The sequence below is a fragment of the Clupea harengus genome, unplaced genomic scaffold (genome assembly GCF_900700415.2).
Source record: "Clupea harengus unplaced genomic scaffold, Ch_v2.0.2, whole genome shotgun sequence".
Lineage (NCBI taxonomy): Eukaryota > Metazoa > Chordata > Actinopteri > Clupeiformes > Clupeidae > Clupea > Clupea harengus.
In genome coordinates, this window is record NW_024879947.1 from 18,339 (window position 1) to 31,347 (window position 13,009).

The 13,009-nt window shown below is 45.3% G+C and overlaps 3 protein-coding genes across 4 annotated transcripts; all 3 read left to right on the forward strand.

Moving 5' to 3' along the window:
- Positions 1-439: 439 nt before the first annotated feature.
- On the forward strand, positions 440-1,914 carry LOC122130872 (GTPase IMAP family member 9). The gene is made up of 2 exons (XM_042705699.1): positions 440-678; positions 881-1,914. Exons 1-2 carry the CDS (start codon positions 663-665, stop codon positions 1,912-1,914), a joined length of 1,050 nt encoding a protein of 349 aa, XP_042561633.1. The 5' UTR covers positions 440-662.
- A 1,502-nt stretch (positions 1,915-3,416) lies between these two features.
- On the forward strand, positions 3,417-7,963 carry btr02 (bloodthirsty-related gene family, member 2). Of its 2 annotated transcripts, XM_042705692.1 has the most exons (7): positions 3,418-4,186; positions 5,272-5,565; positions 5,712-5,792; positions 6,179-6,400; positions 6,682-6,829; positions 6,953-6,979; positions 7,074-7,963. In XM_042705692.1, the coding sequence occupies exons 2-7, from the start codon at positions 5,275-5,277 to the stop codon at positions 7,616-7,618; spliced, it is 1,314 nt and encodes a 437-aa protein (XP_042561626.1). In that variant the 5' UTR covers positions 3,418-4,186; positions 5,272-5,274; the 3' UTR covers positions 7,619-7,963. The 2 variants fall into 2 exon arrangements, with proteins under 2 accessions (XP_042561625.1, XP_042561626.1); XM_042705691.1 differs by having other exon boundaries at positions 3,417-4,186; positions 6,682-6,979.
- A 1,883-nt stretch (positions 7,964-9,846) lies between these two features.
- Positions 9,847-11,950, forward strand: cldnk (claudin k). Its single transcript, XM_042705701.1, has 2 exons — positions 9,847-10,199; positions 10,866-11,950. The coding sequence occupies exon 2, from the start codon at positions 11,064-11,066 to the stop codon at positions 11,712-11,714; it is 651 nt and encodes a 216-aa protein (XP_042561635.1). The 5' UTR covers positions 9,847-10,199; positions 10,866-11,063; the 3' UTR covers positions 11,715-11,950.
- The last annotated feature ends 1,059 nt before the right edge of the window (positions 11,951-13,009 follow it).

The window sequence follows — 13,009 nt, forward strand, 5'->3', positions numbered from 1 at the left end:
ACATTTTGCATTCCTCACTACCTTTGTGAATGTGTTCTATTTCATAAAACTGATACCACTGTGCTGTTTGATGAAGAGGCTATTGAGGAGGCATACACATGCTTTCTGAAACCTCAAAACAAAAACAAAAATACTTTTACAAAGATAATTTTTCTTGTTTAAGTAAAACACAATAGCCTACAGATAGTTATGAATACAGGCCTACTGTTTACTTGTTGTATTAATCTGTTTTATTAAACTATATTGTGTAATTATTCCATAGGCCTGACTAAAGATGCTGTGCACCACAACAAAATTAAGGTTGCATAATCCCACCATGATAAGGCTTTCTGTCAATCTGTGTGAGCATTTGCATGAGCGGGCATGCGTGAATTTGTGTTTTTGAGAGAGCGAGCACACTGTGCGAGACATGCATACTGAATTCAATTGTCCTCTTGCCCACAGGCCATTTTCCACTCAATATTAAAAAACCCAGGACACAAACAGCAAAGTTACACACAATGAGCGACATAACAACCACCCCCTCGTTTGGGATGCTCTCTGCAGCAGGAAAACCATCTAAGTTCAAGAGGACCAGACCAACAGATCCTTCAACTGACTAATTCATCACTTCACCTTTGTTTGATTTACGCCGATATCACAAAGGAGGGCTTTTAAAAGCAATGCCCAGGAGAGAGGGTACGTTTTCTATACTCTACTTCAGCTTACCATGTTTAGATCAACATATCTCTTAGGCAGTGTTTTTGCTATTTGTTTTAAGGGCACATTTAAAGACTAAAAGACAGCAAATAATAGCATATAACAAGAGTTGATAGGCTTATGACTACATTCATGTTTGAGTACATAAATGGTATAACATGCTTGTTTTTTCCCCCCACAGCCTGTAGTGATGGGGAGCTTAGGGTTGTGGTGATTGGCAGCAGTGGTCACTCACAGTTTTCCCTCACCAACTCCATGCTGGGAAAGGAGGAGTTCAGCAAGGATGTCTGCAACATCTCAGCGAGCAGGAAGAACCTGGCGGAGCTGGCAGGCAGGAGGGTGGCAGTGGTCAACGGGCCGAACCTTTACGAGAAGAACATGTCCAAGGCCAAGATGAAAGAGGAGCTGAGGCGAGCCAAGTGCCTGTCCGCCCCGGGCCCCCACGCCTTCCTCATGGCGTTCGACCTGGAGAGAATTAGCCCCAACGACATCAAGACCCCCAAAATGGTGAAGAAACGCTTCGGGGAGAACTCCCTGAACCACTGCATGGTCCTCCTGGCTTACGAGGGTAGTCTGGAGGGCACGCCGCTGGAGGACCGGGTGATGCGCCCCGACGGGCACCTGCGGGAGCTGCTGGAGCAGTGCGGCGGTCGCTACCATGTCTTCAACAAGAACTGGCATGACCGCAGCCAGGACCGGGTGTTGGTGCACAAGATCGAGAGGATGGTGACCAACCTAGGCGGCCACTACTTCACCAGCGGCTCCTACCAGCGGGCGGAGGACTGCGTGCAAAAGGAGGAGAAGAGGCTGCGGAAGAAACGAGAGGGGGAGACGCAGCGGGCCTGGACCGGGCTGGAGCAGCAGTACCGGGGGGACGAGCTCCGCTGGCAGATTGACAACTACAACGCCAGCGTCGGGCAGGAGATTCGGGCCAAGGCCGAGCTGGACAACCGCTGGCTGAGGACCACGCTGGCCACGGGGGTCGGGGTGGGCTTCGTGGTGGGGTCCATCATGGGGATGGCGATCGGCTCGGTGGAGGGGCCGGCGGGGTTCGTGGTGGGTGGGACCGTGGGAGGGATAGTGGGTGGAGCCAGTGGAGGAGCCGTTCAAGTGGCGATCGAGCACATCGAGGACAGAGTGGGGCCAAATCCCAACAACTTTAACACTGTCTTCATCAATCGCTTCTTCCGCAGCCCACGTTCTTCGCTACGCTAAGACAAACTCCAACACTGAGAACGTGTCCAAGCACCTTACCTGAGTCTCACAGTATAGCGCTGAAAAGCTGAATCACTTGGTAATATTCTCTTTCCATGATTCATATGGATTAGCATAACAAATCGTTTCCCTCTTTGTCATCTCTAAAACCGCAACCCTAAAGATGATTTTCCATCCTGTCAGAGAATGCACGGTGCTTATGCCTTGGCACTCCATATAGTATAGTCACTGTTGAGAGCATAAGTTCAACTGGATTTTTGGCTGAAGTGCACTTTCTGTTCAGTTTATGTTGTTGAAATGGTTAATTTAAATAAAGGCTAAACATTTCTAAACACTTTCTTCTTTATTTATTTCTTCTTTAGAAATTCTATCTTTTTAGAAGAGTCAATCCTATCAGGTCAAGTCATACATACAGAAGTGCTACTGTTTGCGCAAAGGGAAAAGGCTTTTTAAATCATGTATTAATGTGCAGGGTTCATGTTATAAAAACATTGGTGCGGAGACAGAAGTTCAAGCTCAAGCTAACTCTTTGATGAACCGATGAACATTTTCTCAGAAACTATCCTCCAAGAGAGGACAACATGTTCGCCATTGGTTGCCATTGGCAATTTACAAATTGATTGGAATAAGGCCCAGTTACACAACCTACCAATAATGATGTCAACAGAATCCCAGAGCAACAAAAGGGACCCAATAGCTGACCCAGATTCACTGAGCAGTGAGATCGTTTCAAATGAGTCAGGCTAATAAATGTTTTCATTTTACTAGAACCCATGACAAAGATTGTATTCATTTTTGTTGTATTGTCAATTGATATTTTCAGCAAAAGCCATGGAAACAATAATTGAATGACATTAATTCATTTGATTTAATGTGATTTAATGACCGTGACAGAACCTTGATTATTGTCAGCTTTAGCATATCAGTATATGCCTTGTTATCTGTAAAGGACATCCTACTTCACAGATAGTAAAGTAGATAGTCGTCCAGTACTTGCGTTTCAAAAGAACCACAGAAGGAGACGTAGAATAGAGTATAGAATACATTTGAAACATTTTAGATCAATCAATGTGTGCTGCCTGTACTCCAGTTAGTGAACCAAATATATTTATTAAGAACATATCTGCTCTTTGTCTCTTAACATGGTTTTAGCTGTGTCTTACCAACTCAGTCTTGGAGAGAGAATCGATTAAATGTGCTGAAGTCAGAGTACCCGGAATGCTCTAACGTTCCGAGAGGTGCTTGAGAATAAAGTGACTTAGGTAAGACACTTCAAAACAATGTCACTAGGAAAAATAAGATGGGTTCTAAGAGCTGTTGCAGAATATACGGGCCATAGGGTGGGGTATTTCTCAAACCAGGAATGTAGGGTGCAGGGGAAAGATTTGTACAAAATAGAAATTAAATAGAGATGAAATTAAAGTAAAGGAGGCAGCGAATGATATTCAGGCCAGCTACTCTTGAAACTGTGTAGGCAGAGGTCCTCAACGACATATACCCCTACAACTGTCTGTCATGGGAACGGCAAGAAAACTTAGTTTTGCTATCTGGGTGATGATCAAGTAACAATTAATATACTGTTGTGAGCCAGATTCTCCAAGAAGTGATGTCAGCAACATAGCTTGATTTGGTAGAAAGCCATTTATTCTCATGCATTGGCACAGTAGGAAGGGAAAGGGCATCATTCACACTGAAAATTGCAACGGTGCACAGATACATAAACTAACACAAGGATGCAACACAGAAATCAATCAGCACATCACACAGACAAAATGATAAACAAACACATTCACCACTACTTGACACGAAAGGAAAACACACCCGAACAACAACGAGACAACACGGTCTATTGCCCAGTGGCATGCTGGGCGGCTAAACAACAGTCTCTCGACCAGAAGTTCAGCTAGCCCACCCCAAGGACGCTCTAAGACTTCTGTCCTGGAATTTTATCTCATGTGTATTGTTACCAAAAAAAAAAAAAAATAATAATTATTCAATGACTTTTTTTAATTAAGTGGCATGCTCTCCTACTCTCATGCTCAACGTCCCTTTGTAATCTCCACATGGTGAGTGTTTTCACATGGAAGTGGGAGGGGCCAGTAGGCAAACCTCAGAGCCTGTGTTGACTTTCCCCCTCCCACATAGTTCTTACCTGTAGTCATGTCAGGACTCTTAAACCCTTCCTTGAAATCCCTTACACACAATCTCAGGGAATCCCACATAAGAACAGAGGAACAAGAGAAAGGGCCATTTCACTTAACCTTACTCTCGGGTGAGATCCTCATTTGAAATTTTCAAATTTCATGGACAATCTTATGCCTCTTGTTGTCATTGTAAATGTAAATGTTGGCAATAGTGTTTTCTTGAGAAGCCATATTCAGGGGTATTATTCAAACAACCTGTCCTTTCATAACAATTAGAATCTGAGGGAGTTAAAGGAACTTCCCTGCACAACAATTTCAATTAACCAAAAACCAAAACCAAAAACCTGGTCTGGTGTTAACTCGACATATACCACCTTTCAAAAGTTGAACTTTCAATGTACTTCTCATGTAAGGTTCTGCTGTCACATGTCGATGGGTATGGTGCCTACTCTTTAATATCACGTCATTTCAGGTGGAATGTTGAATTAAACCTTTTAGCAGCATATAGTTACATTTATGTATATAAAATTGCCTTTTGAAATATACATACTGGAATACAGGGGCTGTGCTATGTACTTCCTGACACGACAGAGTTTGAGCCTTGGTCGAACCTGTTCTGTTGCATGCCTTTGTGTCCTTTATCGCTGTTTCCCTCTCTCCCTCTCTCTTTCTTTCATTTTCTCTAAGGTCATGAATAAGACGTGTTGAGCGTGGGTGTTGGTGTAGGTGGAGGAGAGAGAATATGTGTGTCTGATGTTGTGATTGGCACAAAGACAATTTCTTTCATAATCTCTGAAGGCCAAACACCCACCTCACGCTGAAAAACATTTTAACATTCTGTGCCTCTGAAGCTTGAAATGAGAATGTCCTTCACAACCTCTTCATTACTCTCAAAAGCCAAACAAAGCTTTAAGGCAGAGAGACTGAAGGCTTTTTGACACCTGTGCGTCGTGGTGTTTATCAGAAGTTTCTGACTCGCAACAATCTCTGTCTTCTAGAGAAACATGCCAAAGTTTCTTGCTCTCACTGTACTTAAGATAAGTGATAATGTTAGATCTGGAGATGTGGTTTTAGATACAGTTTAGGCCCTAGGGCAAAACTTTTCGTCGCTAACTGCCTCACATGACTTTCCTTGTCCAAAGTTCCTTTGTCGTTCATTTCTTATTCTTCTCTCGTTCTTGAGTTGGCATTTCATGGCAAATGTGTTTACCAGGGAATGGCCTCTACCATCGGTCTCCTGGCTGAGAAACACTTCCTGTGCTCTCTGTGCGAGCACATATTCACCAACCCAGTGACCACACCCTGTGGCCACAGCTTCTGCAAGGTGTGCCTGCGCCAATATTGTACACAAGCAGGGGTCGAGCGCTGCCCGTCCTGCAAGAAGGTCTTTGGGTTGCGGCACCGCCTCAGCGTCAACCGTATCCTGGCAGATGTCACCGAGAACTACAGGGTGACGCGACAGGCAGCCAAGCAGGAGGGTCGCCACAGCAATCAGAAAACTGAAAAGGTACGGCCCAGTCAGTGAATGGGCTTCTTCACGTGTCACATCAGTAGAGATTGATAACCACAGATGAAACACACTACAGGGGTTTTAGCATGTCAAATACCACACTGGTCTTATTCCAAACTCCTGTTCTACTGACTTGGGTGCAGACAGCAGAGGAGCTGGAGCAGATGATTCAGAAGAGGCTACTGAAGGTGGATCAGCTAAAGAACTCTCTGAAACTACTCAAAGTAAGTGCTCCCGTTTCTAAGCAACAGGCAATGGTTCTGTCTGTGTGGATAAAGGCTATGCCACAACCACAGACATCCTCATGTATCTAACTGCTGTTGCCTACCAGTGTGATGAAAATAACAGTAACAGATTTCGCTCAACATTTCAATCCCAAGAGCCAGCTTCATTATGGTGAGAATGTTGAACCTTAACAGGTGCCCTCCTGGTTATAATCTGTTGGTCTTTGTGCAGAGTCCTGGTCCTGTAAATGGCAAACAAACCATTGGGCTCAGACTGAGAAATAAACATTCAGCGATGTTACTTCAGCAGCACTGTAGAGAGAGGTGTATTTGATTGGCTGCTGAGTTTGTATGAAACATTTTTTTTTTTGTCTTGGCTGATGCAGAGCTCGTGTCAGAGAGAAGTGAAAGAGAGCCACCGTGTGTTTACCGAACTAGTGACCTCCATAGAGCAGAGCCACACACTGGTGGTGGCAGCCGTGGAGGAGAAGGAGAGACAGGCTGAGAAGAGGGTGAGCAGGCTGGTGAGAGAGCTGGAACGAGAGATTCGAGAGCTCCGCCAAGGGGACGCCAATCAGGAAGACCAGCAAACAGAGATGAAGAGATGGGTGAACACAAAAAGATCTACTTTGCTAATGTCACCACATAATTTACATTGCATTTACATAGCAGATAACCATTCAAAGTGACCTGTTCTACACTGAAGGGATACAATTGTATTCCCTCCTCCTCAGTAGTAAGCCCATGGCCGTTAGCCAACAATGCAGGCTGAATGTAGCAACTCACTTTGGCTTGTTGTGCTGCTGCCTCCTATTTTCCATTTCCTGTAGAGTTGTTGTGTAACTCCGCAATGTATCAAATTCTTGACATTCATTTCGGAATGTTCTAGAGTTCACGCATCACCCTGGAGGCTACAGAGTTGAGGGATTGGTCCAGGGTTTCTGTGGAGACGGACCCATGTGTGGGAGTCACCAGGAGGGCGGTGCTAGACCTGGTGGACAGAGTCCTGATGGAAGCCAATAGACTTTCCAAATCAGGTGGGTGTCAAACATGGGTGAACACTAGCCGTTATGAAATTAAATATGCCAGGAACACAGTTCTTTTATACAAATACAAATGTTGGTGTTTTATGTATTTTCCTTTTTTTTTATTTTCTGCAGAGCTAAAGAGACTTCAAAAATATTCAGGTACGCAGTTATTTTGACTGTTCCTCAAATGGATCTCCACCTGTCATGTCCGTGAGTCCATGGGTAAAACTTGTTTATTTCTCTGCTGTTCCAGTGGATGTCACTCTGAACCCCCAGACGGCCCATGCCTACCTCATCCTGTCTGAAGACAAGAAGCAAGTCAGGCACGGTGACAAGAGACAAGATGTCCTTGAAAGCCCCAGGAGGTTTGACCGCGTGGCCAACGTCCTGGCCAAGGAAAGCTTTCTCTCTGGCAGGCACTACTGGGAGGTAGATGTGGGGAGCAAAACCGAGTGGGACATGGGTGTAGTCCGACATTCGGTCAACAGAAAGGGGAAGTTCACGGTCTGCCCTGCCAACGGTTTCTGGACTGTGAGTCTGAGAAATGGGAATCAGTACATTGCCAACACATCCCCGCCCACTCCCCTGGCCTTGCGGCAGAGGCCAAAGAGGATTGCCGTATATGTAGACTATGAGGAGGGAAGAACATCTTTCCTCTGCGTGGACAGTGGCGCCCATATCCACACCTTCATGGACGCTTTCACAGACAGGCTCCATCCTTTCTTTGGACCTGGAAGGCCGCATGGTGGCAAGAACACAGCTTTTCTTACCGTCACCAGCAGCTGTTGCAGCATCTAAACATTTATTAAGAAGCTCACTAGACTCTACATTCCATTTATCAGACATTGCCCTATCTGTGACTTTCAATACGTTGGCCTGCATGTGTCTCAAAATATATACAGTGGGGGAAATAAGTATTTGAACCCCTGTCGATTTCGCAAGTTTGGCCACTTGCAAAGAAATGTGTGATCGATAATTGTAATAGTACGTGTATTTTAACAGTGACAAACAGAATATAAAAAAAAAAAATCCAGAAAACTGCATTTTCTAACATTTATGACAATTTGGATTTGATGCAGAAAATAAGTATTTGAACCCCTAGCAAAATATGACTTAGTACTTGGTAGAATAACCCTTGTTGGCAAGCACAGATGTCAGACTTTTCTTGTAGTTGGTCACCAGGTTTACACACATCTCAGGAGGGATTTTGGTCCACTCCTCTTTGCAGATCCTCTCCAAATCCTTAAGGTTGCGTTTTCAATGGGAGGGAATGAGGGAATGAGGTTCAAGCCCAGTATTCCACGTTACATGGCCCCATCCATAGTCCCCTCGATGCAGTGGAGTCGTCCTGTACCCTTGGCAGAGAAACAGCCCCAAAGCATAATGTTTCCACCTCCATGCTTGACGGTGGGGATGGTGTTCTTGGGGTCATATTCAGCATTCTTCCCCCTCCAAACGCGGCAAGTCGAGTTGATGCCAAAGAGCTTGATTTTAGTCTCATCTGACCACATCCTGTCTCCCAATCCTCCTTAGAATGATTCAAGTGTTCATTGGCAAACTTCAGACGGCCCTGTACATGTGCTTCCTTGAGCAGGGGGACCTTGCGAGTGCTGCAGTACTTCAAACCATTATGGCGTAGTGTGTTGCCAATGATTTTCTTGGTGACTGTGGTCCCAGCTGCCTTGAGATCATTCACAAGCTCCCCCTGTATAGTTCTGGGGTTATTCTGCACCTTTCGGATGATCACCAATACCGCACGAGGGGATATCTTGCATGGAGCCCCAGACCTAGAGCGATTGACAGTTGTTTGGTGTTGCTTTCATTTACGAATAATCGCACAAATAGTTGTCTGCTTCTCACCAAGCTGCTTGCCGATGGTTTTGTAACCCATTCCAGCCTTGTGCAGGTCTAACAATCTTATCTCTGATGTCCTTGGTCAACTCTTTGGTCTTGCCCATGGTGGTGAGGTTGAAGGTGTGAAGTATGATTCTTTGGACAGGTTTCTTTGATACACGTCACCAGTTGAGATCAGGTGTACCTTGTTAGGCCTAATGAGGACTAATCTGTGTGCTTCTTGGGCACATAACTGGTCATTGGGAGCCAGAATTCTTGCTGTTTGCTTGGGGGTTCAAATACTTATTTTCTGCATCAAATACAAATAAAGTCATAAATGTTATAAAATGCAGTTTTCTGGATTTGTTTGTTGATATTCTATTTCTCACTGTTAAAATACACCTACCATTACAATTATAGATCACACATTTCTTTGCAAGTGGCCAAACTTGCGAAATCGGCAGGGGTTCAAATACTTATTTTCCCCACTGTACCTTATGGTTTATTTATTAGTGATTTAAGTAATGTGTTAGGTACCCAAAAATGTGAATACATGTAACAAATAAATATATCATTTGTATGCCCTGTATCTGGTTCAGTACTCTTAGGATACTTGAAGATTATTGTTAGAAGAGTTGAATTTCCAGATGATATCACGACTCACACGACTAACAAAGTGTCCCTCGTACATGGTTTCTGTCTTCCTATCATCATGGCGTTTGAGCGCTTCTTTATAGATGTACAGATCATATCAGAGAACTAATGTGAACAAACAAAGTCCATCTTAGTCTCAGAACATTCATTACACAGGTTAGGAGAAAGAATGCTGAAGGTCATACCAGTCATGCTGTTCAGCTATATATAAACCAGGGAATAGAAAGAGGCAAAAAAGAGTGTTATATAAAACAGAATCTGAAAAGAAACCCTCAGTGAAAACAATCATTAGGGACCCCTGCTGAACCCATAAAACATGAGCGTGGAATGGAAACGGAGAGATGAAAAGAAAGGCCTCACATCAAGAAACAAGAAAGAAAAAGATGAAAAAAGAAGACAGAATGGATTGATGAGTGGGGAGGGGGAGGGGGAGGGGGGGTTGGGGTGGGGGGTGGGGGGTTCGGTTCGAGGAGACTGAGGGCGAGAGAACAGCAAGGCATTGTGCGACAACGCCAGGCACTGGGAGACACACACTCGGACACATTCACGCATTCACACACGCTGACACGGGCGCGCTCACAAGCGCGTGCTTCTGCCCACTGCCCCTCACACAGACCCTTCACTGGCACCCTGGAGGGCAGACCCTCGCTCCAGTGCTGTCCTCACCTCCCAAGCAGCCACCAGCAGCAAGAAGAAGCACACCTCAGCATCCAGACTCCACCACCTGCGTGTGAAGGTTACCTGTGAACCGCCCTGAAGCTTGGTGTTTAGGTACACAGCATCTCATTTGGCTGTACCAAATTGTTGGCGGTTGATGCAGCAACACAAACAGGGTCAAGGACTAACGCAGGAAGACTTGGGAGAGCAACAAACATCGGACTCCACTCCATTGGTAAGATCTATATGATGATCTATATATTCTAGATCCTTCTGTTCTTATGTGGTATTTCTGCCATTCATTTTCAGCTTATTGACATATTGTAAGGTGAGTGGGCACACTGGCCATCCTATACAATCACAAAATCATCGAGAGGCTCACTACCCTTGTTAAGCTCAACACTGATGGGATATGAGCCTAAATCTTGAAGTTTGTTTCTTTACTGAAGTGCAGCTTGTTGTGTATGGCAGATGTGGAGGGGGACTGACTTTCAGAGCAGGCATGAACAGACCCTGATCTGCTTGGCCCACTCTAGTGTCCCATGAAAGCGTCTTGTGTTCAGGCGCGCCTCATGTTTTTCTGAGATAATCCACTCGCTCTGCCAGGCGTAGCTCTCCACCCACGGCGGTGTGAAAAGGACCCTTTCTCTCCTATCCTTGTTGGAATCCACTAATGTTCACTGTCCACGCCCGTTCCAAAATACTTATGATAAGAACAAGAACTGTGATGTTTTAGATTATGCAAATGGGGCAGATACAGAGAATTAATAATAGATTACCCAAACAGTGTTTGCACTTTTTTTGTGAGTGGATAATGTGTCAAGTGTAATGTCAGATATTTTGTGAATGTGGCAACCCACGGTGCTCGGTTTTCACTGCTTGTTGCTTATCTGATTAACAGGCCCCATTCTGACAGTCCTTCTCAGCATCTGTGTGGGTAAGGAGAGGAACAGGGAGAGAGAAAAAAAGAAGGCATCATTTTCTGACGCCAGCCTGAAAGTGCTGAAGGTTTTATCCCATCACACATATTTTGTATGGACTATTAACTTGCCCTCAGAGACAAAACAAAGTTGCTAGCCACTAACATCTTTCCAACATCATGGCAACTACGGGCATGCAGCTTCTGGGCCTAGTCCTGTCCATCATCGGCTGGGTCGGCGGCTTCCTGGTGTGCACACTTCCAATGTGGCGGGTCACCGCCTTCATCGGCAACAACATCGTGACGGCGCAGATCACGTGGGAGGGCCTGTGGATGAATTGCATTGTGCAAAGCACAGGCGAGATCCAGTGCAAGGTGTACGACAGCCTGCTGGCCTTGCCCAGCGACATGCAGGCGGCCCGCGGCTTCACCGTGCTCTCCGTGCTCCTGTGCTGCCTGGGTATCACCCTGGGCGTGCTGGGCATCAAGTGCACCAAGTGCGTGGGTCACCCAAGCCTGGAGGCACGCCTGGCCCGTATCTCCGGCGCACTCTTCGTCATCGCGGGGTTCCTCTACATTGTGCCCGTCTGCTGGGCCGCCCACTCCATCATCAGGGATTTCTACGACCCATACGTGGCCGCCCCACACAAGCGTGAGCTGGGCCCCGCTCTCTACCTGGGCTGGGGGGCCTCGGCCCTGATGCTCATCGGGGGCTCACTGCTCTATGCTGGCTCCAGCCCCCCGGGGATTCCTTCCTCACCCACCTTCAGTAGCGGTGACAGTAGCCCCCGCCGGGGAGGGGGGGCCGGGCAGGTCAAAGGTTACGTCTAACCCCGACGAACAGCACCTCTCACCCCAGGGATCCTCTCTATTAGTATTCCCAATTGTAATAGATTGAATTTTAATGTTCCTGTATGATATTTTGTATCATGATCACGGCCTTGGTTACAGTCCAATGGAGGTTGTGAAGAGAAATGTGAAATCATGTAATTATTCCACCTCTTATGTCCTCCTATAACCTTGTCTATGTGTGTGTATAAAACAATAAAGTCCTCTGTCCTTCAAAAGCTTTGGGTGCAAACTCTGTTTCTAAATCTGTCATTCTTGGCAATGAGACAACCATTACTTCAGGGTTGAATTCTGAATCAATATTCTAGTAACTTAAACTACCAAATCATCACTGGGTGTGTTTGCTCATTGAATGAGCATAACTTTTAAACCATCATATATACAATATATGTATATATCATGTAGAGGCAGTACATTCATATTTTAAGAGGACCAAGACAAGAACATATGTCTAACTGTCTAACTAACTGTTCATGTCACTATCAATGGAAAGACTTGTGTGAAGTGGTAGAACAATGGTTTGCGTATCTGTGCATGTGTATGTGTGACGTGCATGCGTACATCTGTGTGTGTGTGTGCGTGTGTGTGTGTGTGAGAGAGAGAGAGGGAGAGGGAGTGAGAGAGACAGAGAGAGAGGGACAGAGAGAGAGAGAGAGAGAAAGAGAGAGAGAGAGAGAGAGAGAGAGAGAGAGAGAGAGAAGGCACGTACATACACTACTGTGTATTTTTCTGTTATTGTTACATTGTAGCCTTTTCAAGATTGACCATATGGTATTTGGAATTGTGAATGCAGCATGTCATACTGAGAGGTGTTCTTGGTCCCAAAGATAAGACAGTCGCGTCTTGCCTTTTCTGGTACCACTGTACACACTGGGCTCTCAGTCCAGGGACAAAAGGCTCCTCACTATCGTAAGGTAATGACATCATCTGGTATAGAATCACCCTGTCTCCCATTGTTTTAAATGTTGATGATAATGACAGCCCATTCAATGCCAGGTCAACCATACCGTACTGCTGATTCGGTGGGCTTCATTCACATACAATACAGGATAAAGAATTTGCATTGTGTATATCAACTTTGTCAATATAATTCCAATTTAAAACAAAAACTTTAACATCTGTTGTTGCTGTTCATTGTCTGGTTTGTACCCAGTGCATGTGTTGAAATCTTTCGAACAGTGGCACAGTAGGTTACCACTGTATGAAGCTCTGACTGCTGCCAAGAAGACAATAGTGTTTTGTGTTTTGAGTGCCATGTGGTGACTCATACATGACCT